This window comes from Podarcis gaigeae (genome assembly GCF_964106915.1).
Source record: "Podarcis gaigeae genome assembly, chromosome: 6".
NCBI lineage: Eukaryota > Metazoa > Chordata > Lepidosauria > Squamata > Lacertidae > Podarcis > Podarcis gaigeae.
Genome location: NC_139682.1, coordinates 6,584,070 through 6,595,280, shown reverse-complemented (window position 1 = coordinate 6,595,280; position 11,211 = coordinate 6,584,070). Strand labels below are relative to the sequence as shown.

The 11,211-nt window shown below is 49.2% G+C and overlaps 1 protein-coding gene across 1 annotated transcript; it reads left to right on the top strand.

Moving 5' to 3' along the window:
• The first annotated feature begins 1,562 nt into the window (after positions 1-1,562).
• SOX18 (SRY-box transcription factor 18) lies at positions 1,563-10,894 on the top strand. The gene is made up of 2 exons (XM_083745894.1): positions 1,563-2,364; positions 6,029-10,894. The coding sequence occupies exons 1-2, from the start codon at positions 1,863-1,865 to the stop codon at positions 6,907-6,909; spliced, it is 1,383 nt and encodes a 460-aa protein (XP_083602020.1). The 5' UTR covers positions 1,563-1,862; the 3' UTR covers positions 6,910-10,894.
• The last annotated feature ends 317 nt before the right edge of the window (positions 10,895-11,211 follow it).

Sequence of the window (11,211 nt, the reverse complement as noted above, 5' to 3'; positions counted from 1 at the left end):
GAAGCACCACTTTAGCTAATGGGGCCTCCTGCTGCTGCCGCACCACCGGAGCACGATTTCTGTTCTCCTCCTGAAGCAAAGTTCTTAACCCGAGGTACTAATTCTGGGTTAGCGGAGTCTGTAACCTGACGCGTATGTAACCTGAAGCGTATGTAACCCGAGGTACCACTGTAAATTCAATCAATAAATCAATCAATCAATAAACCAATCAATTCCAGGTAGAGCTTCACCCAGCAGCTCCGGAAATTTACAGTACAGTCCTGAGCATCTCCAGTAAAGGAAAGGGGGAGCAGCCCCCCCCAAAAAAGATTGTGAGATTCCCAGTTTTCATTTTTTTAAAAAGTGTTTTTATCATTTGTAGTTCCTGAGACACGAGATAGATTGTACTATTCTTCTCACTTTGGTGGGGCTTGCTGTCTTCTCTTCCCGTTTTATTTTGACACCTATGAGCATAATCCTAAAGCAATTCTCACTCTCACTTAGTAGGCGCATTAAGACCCATTTATCACCTTGTAAAGGTGCACTGAATTGCAGCGTAAGCGTATAGTACAAGGACTATCCATCAGCACTTAACGTGATTTGCTTTACAGCAGAGGTGGGGAACATCAGGCCCCGCCCCCTCCCGAGGCCACACCTCCCACCAGCCCCTCCCCCTCCTTGGCTAGCATTCGCCCTTGATCTGTGACGCTACCTCTCGCTTGTATGGATGGAGGGGTGTGTCTGTGTACAAACGAGTCTACCATACAAAGGTAATATTTAGATTCGTGGCCTCGCCCACTTTTGCCTCTGGCTCCGCCCACCATTCGCATGTGGCCCCCTCCAGAAGGAAATGCGGCCCTCGGGCCGGAAAGAAAAGATTCTGCGGCCCTGCTTAACTAACTGAGGTTCTGTTCCCTGCCTAACGGACCTGCCCCGAAGAGCTTACAATCTAACTTTGCTTCCAGCAAGGAAACGCGTCTGCGCGCACTGAACCACCGTGAAAAGATAGCACTTTTCAAACCATTTCCAGGCCCCCTTTCAAAGAGGGGTCTCGGCTCTTCCATCTCCTCCCTCCCCACCTGCAGTGAGAATCACCCCCACCCAAACGAGTCTTTCTCCACGCAAAGGACCTTTCCCGGTGCTCTCTTGCAGCGTTTGCCTCGACCACGTGCGCCTAGGAGCCAACTTCATTTGGCTGCGGCTTTTCTTCTTTTCCAAAGGGTGTGCGTGCACAAAGGGATTATACACATAAAAAAGCAAGGCTAAACAAACCACCCCCTCTCTCCCCACCCCCCGGCCAGCGGCACCCAAAAAAAATCCCTGCCGCCCACTTCGCGGGGGGACATTTGCGTCTGGCTAGCTCGGAGGAGGCGCTGCTGCGCGCCTGAGGTTTGCGCAAACGGAATTGCCTCGCCAGGACTTAATCCGACAGGAGGGAGAGGAAAGTCGGGGGAGCGGGGGGAGCAATTTCCCCGATTTCCTTTGCCGAGAGGGGGGGGGGGGGAGCGCAGAATGAAACGGCGCGTCCATCGCCCTCCTCCGTCGGGGGTGTTCCTAGCGGGCCCGTCTAACCCCTCCTCCTTTCCCGTCGCCCTCCCTCGGATGGGAAGCGCAGCCTTTATAATGTGGCCCCTCCGACGGGAGCATCCTTTCCAGCGCGTGCTCTTGTCCTCCTTTTTTTGGAGGGGGCGAACCAAGCCAGCCCTTAGCTCGGGCCGAATCCTGCCTCCTTCTCTGGTTCCTTTGCGCATTTCGAGCCGCTGATTCCTTCGCTCGCGTCGTCTTCTTTCCTTGGAGAAGGGAACCCGATTCTCTTCTTGTTGTCCGTTTTTTCTTTTCTTTTTCTGCTCGCTTTGTGATCCCAAAAGGTCCGTCTAGCTGGAATGAATATATCTGAGCCTAGTTTCTGTAGAGAGGAGATACCCCAAGCCAGAGGCGACTTTTCATGGGGATCCGTCGCGGGAGCAGCCGCTGCGCCACCGCCGCCTCCGCCTCCGCCGCCTCCACCTCCTCCCGCCGCAGCTGCCTCTGATCCCGGGCGCGCCTTCGCGCAGCACAGCCGAGCCGCCGAGCCCGCCGTCTCCAGCCGGACCCCCAGCCCGGAGCCGGCCTTCGGATTTCGCCCCGGCGCAGCGGCGCCCATCGGGGGAGGCGACCCCGGCGGTGCGCTCTTGGGCACCTCGGCTGCGTCGAGCCGTTCTCCCAGCCCCGACGCCGGCTATGGCTACGGCGCCGGCTCGGGCCGTCCGTCCGACGGCAAGAGCGCCGAGGATTCCCGCATCCGGCGCCCCATGAACGCCTTCATGGTGTGGGCTAAGGACGAGAGGAAGCGGCTGGCCCAGCAGAATCCGGACCTGCACAACGCGGTGCTGAGCAAGATGCTGGGTAAGCGGGGAGTGTGAGTGCACTGTGGGACTCATTGCCACCAGATGTAGGGATGATGACCATCAGGAGCTAAGGTGGCTTTGGACAGATTCACAGGGAAGCGGAATCTTAGGGAACAGAACCTCTGTTAGTTAAGTATTTTTGTTGATTTTTATTGATTTAGGGGGGCAGCCTCCCCCCCCCTTAGTCAGGCTTGAAAGGCTTCTCCCTCCCTCTGAGAGCACACTCAGGTGTTGAAGGAAGACCTGAGATTTCAGAAATCCTTTTTAGCAACCTATAATGGGGGCCCTCCAGAAAAGACCCTGCAAAGACCAAGCATGCTCAGTAGCAATGGGATGCTGAGGGTTTTCTAGGGGGGGGGGGGTTGACAACTGGAGTGGGAACTATCCTAGAGGAAGACGTAACCAGCAGAGGCACCTCTCTCTATCTCTCTCTCACACACACACTGCAAAATTTTATTGCAAGTCCCACTTATTAGTCATACCTGAGAAATGGAGCTTGTATGTTCCAAGGCAGTTTACCTTGGAGTAAGATTGGAGGCTGGGGGGAAACAGGAACGGAGGTGGCCACTGCCTTTTGTTCTGCTGGTGGGCTCTGTGGGGGCATCTGTCTGAACAATGCAGTTCTTAGAAGGATCGAAATGGAGTTTGGGAGAGGAGAGAGTAACAGCCACGAGGAAGGAAGCTCTCTCTTTTTAAATTTATTTTGAGGAAGCTGTCTCTTGTGGTGCAACCTTTCTCATCAGCCCCTCTCTGCAGGTCATTCGCAGTACAATCCTGCACATGTGTACCCAGAAGTCAATTGAAGTGTGGCTCATTCCCAGATAAAGGGCTATAGGATTGTGACTTTAATCCAGATAATTTACCCATCTGCTGCACCTACAGCAGGGGAGCACATGGGCAGATCACTTCCCTCTTGCACTCTTACTGCACACGCTTGCAAATGTTTCTCACAAAGCTGAGAAAGCAGCCAAAGACAGTCATTTTTAAATCAAATGTGCATTCTGGCCAAGCGTGTGGTTTTAAAACTGAAATGCATTGGGTGTTATTCTATGAAACGTTGCTCTCAGTCCCCTCTTCTCCCGAAAGGATACAGTTCAAAGACTAGAAGAACATTTTCCCCTGCACCCTTTTACTAATTTCACTTCCTCGGGATAAAAAGATCCACAGTCAAAGAGTAATAAGAGACCCTGAAAGATGAACACATTTAGAAGCTTTTTGGCTTTTGTCGCTTCGTCTGATGATGCAGGACATTTCATCTTCAAGTGGGAGGTGTGTATGGGGAGGGATGCAGAGACACACACATAAGCAGGGAGCGGGATGAAGATTGCACATAGAAGTGTCCCCAAGAACCCGAGATACAAAAGGTAACGGTCGGTCTATCACATTTCTATCACAAACCCAAATTTATACAACGTAGGAAGCTGCCACATCCTGAATCATTGGTCCATCTATCTCAGTACTGTCTACACAGACTGGCAGCAGCTATCCAGGACTTTGGGGGGGGCGTCTCTCCTAGTATCTAGAGGGATGCAAAAGGGCTGTAGGGTTCGTTAGGGGAAGTGTTTGTGACATCACAAGCACTGGGCAATCAGCACTATGCACTGCAGCTTCTATTGCAGAAAGCCAGAACTGGTTTCTTCTGAGCTCAGCCCTGGGCAGGGTGTTCTACATCTGTACTGAGTTCAGTGCAAAGCTAAACAGCAGTCGCTACATCTGCAGTAAAACCATGGTCAAATCCACCAAAATTTCTTATTGCACAGAATAAAAAGTGATTCTCAAATAAAATGTGTGGATTAGATCTTAGACTCCCCTTTGCAACTGACCGCTAGCCCAACCATTTCTTTCTTCCTAATCTTCCTAGCCTCCAGGGCATAGAGAGCCACCTTATAAGTCTTTATGCACCCTTACTTTTTTGTAGTGTGAATCTTGATTAAGTCCAAATTCAGCATTATCAAATTTGCAACAAATAGAACGGAAAGGGGTTAAGTAACTTGTTCCATTTGTTCAAGTGTGGATGCTTTCACAATGGAACTTCCTCCCTCAAATTTGTTTTGGGGGTTCCCCCAATCCACTGGGGCAGATTTGGAGAGGGCACAGGATGTGCACTGAGGGGACAAGATAGGGGAGTTCTGTTGCACAAGCAAAAATCCTTGCACTAACAGAGTAAGTACATTGGATACCGCCCAGACAAATGCCATTTCCCCTTGTCCTTGGAAGCGGTCAAGGAAAAAAGAACTCATTAGTTCTCTTATTCCCCCACCCTTTCCTGAACACCTATCTAGAAACGAGAGACACAGACTCCTAAATAAGAATTTCATATATTATATACCTTAGCTACCCACCCCCTTGCAAAGTGTCCAGGGTCCTCTATCCTATGTATGGATGTTAATTACTATGGGACGGAATGTGGGAGAGAGCCCTTTATAAACTGAAAGCCTATTGTTCTGCAATGTGGATATCACATTTGCATTTCAGAGTAGACAAGAGAAATACAAAAAAAAAAAAAAACTTGCAAAGAAGCTGCCATCACTATAGTTGTGTGAAAGCAACATAATGCACTCATCAAAAATCTGCACTTTGGTTTCCCCCCTCTTTAACTACATTGTGTGTGTGTGTGTGTGTGTGTGTGTGTGTGCAAGTAAGGAAAAGCAGGGAAAGAGAGAGATGTTTCTAGTCGAAGTGGAATCTCCATCACATCAAAAATCACAGCAGGGTGGTAACTTTATCAGAACCCATGAAAACCTTCCAAAATAGTGAATGCACTCTCGGGTTCTCCAAAACTCTCCATCGGACTGGATGATAAACTTCATCTCCTTCTCCACACCCTATTTTACTTGGCATCCAGGCTGATGAGATAGCTCACCATCTTGTGACATCTTGGATGGTCTTAATAATGTTTTTGTGGATTTTGGGGTTGTTCTCATGGATCATACCAAGAGATCATGAACATATCAGGGACTTGGAGCCATGATCATTCAGAGGATCTACTGTACCTTCTTGGCATACTCTCTGTTTGTTTGTTTGTTTGTTTGTTTGTTTCTCTCTCTCTCCCCCCCCTCCCTCTCTCTCTCCTTCTCTCCTCTCTCGGGTCTGGCATGGATAAGACACATGGTGAAAAAACTGGAATCTAATGTCCCAAAGGTGGACAGGGGCTGACAAGATGACCTTTTGGTGATTGGACATGTATAGTTTAAAAACAACAACAGCATCCTACTTCCCAATGTGAGATACGTTAATGCAGGGGTCAGCAAACTTTTTCAGCAGGGGGCCGGTCCACTGTCCCTCAGACATTGTGGGGGGCCAGACTATATTTTGAAGGGGGGGAAATGAACAAATTCCTATGCCCCACAAATAACCCAGAGATGCATTTTAAATTAAAGCACACATTCTACTTAGGTAAAAACACGCTGAGTCCACAGGCTGGATTGAGAAGCCGATTGGGCCGAATCTGGCCCCCACGCCTTAGTTTGCCTACCCATGCATTAATGCGAATACTGCCTATTGTTTAACAGCCTTTGTATGCTGCAATTATTACGTGAGCAATAGTTTGGGCTTCTGAAGCAGGTGAAGGACTTGAATCCTTGATCTGCCGGAGCCCTTAATTCTCCCCTGTTTCTGCTGTAGCTTCATGCCTGTGTTTTTCCTTTCCGGACCCCCTCCAGGCCAGTCGTGGAAAGCGCTCAGCGCCAACGACAAGCGCCCCTTTGTGGAAGAGGCAGAGAGGCTGAGGATCCAGCACCTGCAGGACCACCCCAACTACAAGTACCGCCCCAGGAGGAAGAAGCAAGCCAAGAAAATCAAGAGGATGGAGCCCAACATCCTCCTGCACAATCTCTCCCAGCCTTGCGGTGACGGCTTTGCCATGAACCACCGGGCTGGTGGCGCCATGGGGCACCCGGGCCATGCCCAGCCTCCTCCGCTCAACCACTTCAGAGAACTCCGCTCGGTGAGCTCTGATATGGAGAACTACGGCTTGCCAACCCCTGAGATGTCCCCTCTGGACGTCTTGGAGCAGACGGAGCCTGCCTTTTTCCCTCCACACATGCAGGACGACTGTGGCGTGATGTCCTTCCGAGGCTACCAACACCACCCTCCTCCTCCTCCTCCACCTCCCCAGATGGAATTTACCCCGGAGAAAAACCTGGGGAGGAACATGCCCATGGGCTACCCGCAGAACCCACCTCACCTGGCTGATGCCATGAGGACTCCCCACCCACCTGGTATGTACTACAACCAACTATGCGCCGGAGCCGCCAACGGGCTTTCAGCCCACCTGGGCCAGCTCTCCCCACCGCCCGAATCGCACCACCTTGACGGCGTGGAGCACTTGAACCCCAACGAGCTCTGGACAGAAGTGGACCGCAACGAGTTTGACCAGTATTTGAATATGAGCAGGACTCGTCCCGATCCTTCGGGGTTTGCCTACCATGTCTCCGTGTCCAAAGTGACTCCACGGAGCCTCTCCTGCGAGGAGAGCAGCTTGATATCGGCCCTGTCCGATGCCAGCAGCGCTGTCTATTACAGCACTTGTATCACTGGGTAGGGCTGCACTTGTGTGTTCAGCAAGGGGAGAGGGGTTCAAGGCTGAGCCCAGTTTAACCGTCATTTCCCTTCCCCCAGGGAACCCTGGGAACCTGCAAGGGGGAACCGTGGGATCTTGTACCTGAATTCCGTCTCCTAACCACAATTCCCAGGACCCTTTGAGCGAAGCTGTGCCGGTTAAACCAGTATGAATTTGACGGAAGCTCAAAACCTACACGTACCCTTAGGGAAAGGCATAATGTGCAGGCGCTAACCTCTTTTTGTTTGCTCCAAATGAGAGCAGCTTGGTTTCCCATCCCTGTGGGGCACCTTGTCCTTCTAACAAATTTATTCTTACCTGCTGAGAGACAGCCCAGCTCAGCTAATGTGCCCGTCCTTTGAGAAACAAGGGCCAATCTGCCGAGGAGTGAGCAAAAAACATCTGCAGGAACTTTGAAACTGTTGCTGCGGAGATTTGCTGCAGAGAAACTATTTGCCCTTCTACTGTTGCGTCCCAAGCAGGGCTTGGGAACCTCGCCCCTGAAGCTTGTGGAGTTTTCTGCATTTAAGGGCCTCTTCACACTTAAACAGATTTTTTATTATTATTATTATTATTATTAGTGTCCACTGAAGGTCATTCAGCATAAACCCATGAGTGTCACTGTCAGGATTTTTCATTCTCTCCCGTGCCGCAGAGCATGTGTGACGTGTGCATGTCACAAATGTGTTTGCAGAGCAGACATGTGTGCATCGTGCTCATCTGAGAGCAAGGGACTGGATCGACTTTACTCTGTGTGAAAGAGCCCTTAGATACCCTGCCTTGCACATTTTTAGCTGAAGCACTGGGTTGGGGGGCCAAAACACAGGACCCTGCCCTCTTCCTTGTTCAGCGTAATGTGCAAATCATCTCAGAGTCCCACTGCAAGACCCGACACTGCAAGACACCTGAGATAACAGTACCCACCTATATATCCCCACAAGAGCCTTCTTTTGCATCAGCCTTCCAAACCCTCTCCCCTTGCCTGTCAACAATGCTATATTTAGATTATCTCATTAAATGCATTGCTTGGGGTTTTTTTGTTTTTAAAAATAATAATGCTGAACCACTGATATACTGTATTGCTATGTAGCACAACGAGATAGACTGTTTGAAAGCAGAAGGAAACCGAATTCATAGGGTGCTGAAATGTGTGAGGGCGGACAGTTTTTCTGGACCTTTTATTGCCCCGGAGGGAATTACCGTGGGTGCAGCTTTTCCTCGCGCCTGCAGCATTATAACATGACAAGCCGCAAGATGCTGAAATCCTTTCCCTCTGGATTGTTGGGAAAAGTTCAGGAGCTTGGTTCTCCAGTGCAATTGATCTCTTCCAGTGCTTAAGATTTCTGTACTGTAAGTCTGCGTAACTGGGGAAGCAGGGTGGGGAGGCAGTGGCTCTCGACATCTGGGGTTTTTCTTAGCAGTGAAGCAAGGTTTGTTGTTCTTCAAAAGCAGGCTAGCTGCCTGACCCGGAGCTGAATTGCAAGCTGTCCGATTTGAAGCATCACCCAAGTCCTAGAACATGCTGGGATCTGGTGGCGAGTGGGCAGTCTGCAACCCAACAGAGCGCATGGCAGCAACAACAAAAATCCTTTCACTGTCATGCTTCTGCATTGCACCCCGAGGGCACCATCGTGGGGTAAAGCTATAGTCATGCCTAAAACAGGTTGGATTTAACTGGCTTTTGCAGGAGGGGGAGCACTGACGGCAGTGCGGTTTGAGACCTTCCATAAAAGAGGATGGGCATCAAGGCAGGGAAGTAGCCAAATTGTGACGAGGGAGGGTTTTAAGACTGGTTAAAGTGGTATGCAAGTGTGATGAAGGGAAAGGCTTGAAAAAGCCATAAAAATAAAATAAAATTGACAGATGGTCCTTTTAGGCTGGCATAGCTTTACCCAGATTGTGCCCGTTCACTTCAAAGCCAACCCACTGATTTCAGTAGCTTCCAAGTATTTTAGAAATCCATTCTCGAGTTAATTCCCCCCGGATGCTTTTTCATATAATTTCAAGTAATTCCAAGCATCCCTATCAGAAAGCTCACAGAACCTGCTTCGACTCAGCTTCCCTGTGAACCTCTGCGTAAATTCCCTTGAAGCAGCTCTGCTAAGCTTTGCCCATGTAAACCCATGATCTTTGCAGTCACACTGATGGAAGCGTTGGAGTGGAGGTGCATTTGAAGCTGCCATGTGAGATCCGAGCCACTAGCCCACTGCCATCTCTGACTGGTGGCCGTAATTCAAGGGCTCAGGGCAAGAATCTTTCCCTGCTCCTCTGGGATCCTGTGAGCTGGTGGCACCCAGGACTGAAACCGGGACCATTGTCTTGCAAAGCAGATATTCTGCCACTGGCTTACGGCCCTTCCCGAAACAGGCAGCTGCTTCAGACCAAATCTGACTACTGGCCCATCTCAGTACTGCCCATGTTGACTGGGTTTCAGAGGGGAAGCCTCTGCCGGGGAATGCAGGCGATTACACCTGGGACCTTTTATCATGCAAGCAGATGCTTTGATGCTGAGCCACAGCCACCCGTGTTTTCAGGATGGAGGTGTAACTTCCAGCCTTCCACTTTCCCCAAGGTCTACGCCATGCCTGGAGAACCAGCACTTTCAGAGTTAGGTTATTAAGGCTTAAGGAGAAGCAAGTCAGGGCTTATCCACACTGACCTACGTTCCATATTCCTAGGCAGAAGTCCACACTTTCCAGGTCTGTGTCCAACAGCTTTTTATTCATATTATTTTTGCTTTCCCTGCGAAAACCCGCTCTTTACCACTGAATCAGAGCAAATGGCAATTTGCAGAAAACCTGAATTGCCATTTGCTCCTAATCAGCAGTATGGATCCAATTTTCTTGGGGAAAGCAGATGGGAGAGAGAGAAAGAGAGAAAGAGAGAGAGAGAGAGAGAAAGAAAGAAAGAAAAAGAAAGAAAGAAAGAAAGAAAGAAAGAAAGAAAGAAAGAAAGAAAGAAAGGCACACTGAAATGGACTGGGAAGTGTGACCCTATGCCTAGAAATCATAGGGAGGTGAGTAAGGATGAGCCCTAATAAGGTGTTCAAAACTGGGAGTGATTCTTTTGCAATGATTGTTCTGGGACAGAGACTAGTTTAGGGGTGCCAAACAGGCACATTTTTCACTGTATCAAGACTATTATCTTTCATTTGAACCATAGGACTATATTTTTACTAAGTCTTTTTTATATCTTATCTATCTATCTATAAATGATATTTAATTTGTTCAGGCATTTTATACTACCGAATGTCTTTTCTGTCTCTTTTGGTAATAAATCAAAGGGTATCTGTGTCACGGAAAGCATTTATGTAGCAACCGAATTAAAACAAATCTAAAGAACAGAGGAGAGAGGGGCAGTTTTAAGTCGTAAAATCGTGTGCAAGAATTTTCTGGAATTTTGGGATAAGGAGAGCATTTTCGAAAGCCACGAGACCAAGGAGACTCAATCCCATGGTGTGTGTGGGGGGGGGGGGAATCTGTATAAAACCCCGTCGAAATGAATTGGCAGCTACATAAGGACCCTGCTAGAGTTTGTGCAGAAGACCGTCCCAAATAATGTTGCTGGCTGGTTAATTGTTAAGACATATTTTCCTAATTCCATAGCTCTCATGTGCTTGCTATGTGAACACATGTTTCTTCCCCCCCAATAAATGTTGTCCCCAACCATTTCCAGATTTCTCTGGCAGTCGATTCCTGTTTAGACTGCACATTGGTTTCAAGGGAACACCTCCCACTAAGCACTGGGCAAGGGTGTGTTTGTGAGGGGAAAGGCCTTCTCTATAGGAAAGATAGGAGAGAGTGGGTTTAATCCAGGCTCAGTTGCCAATGCAATCCAGCGTACGTGCCTATTTTCCCAATGTTGTGTAAGCTGCCGATGTGTTTGGTCGGACGTGCCATCTGTTCTCAGATTTGAGGAGGCGGGGAACAACCCTCAGTCCTCTAATAAAACGACGTGATATCCTTTTCTTGACATGTCTGTGTGTGGTTTTTGGGGTTTCGTTAACACAACTGCGCACAAGCTGCCCTAAAGGGGCTCTGCATTTGCACGTCGGAGCCTGCAGAAATTGGGAATAATATTAAAAGCCTGCTTAGATCCGTTGATTTCGCCGTGCTAATATGGCTCCTCGCATGTGTTCTGATGCTTTGTTTACAGCCTGACACATAAGACGGTGACGTCAAAGGGCTTGGGTGGGAGCCAGTTGGTTTCCCACCCACCCTCTTCCCTGTCCTAAACATTATTGTGATTGTTTGCAGCGCTAGCTTAAGATCTCATCACATCATC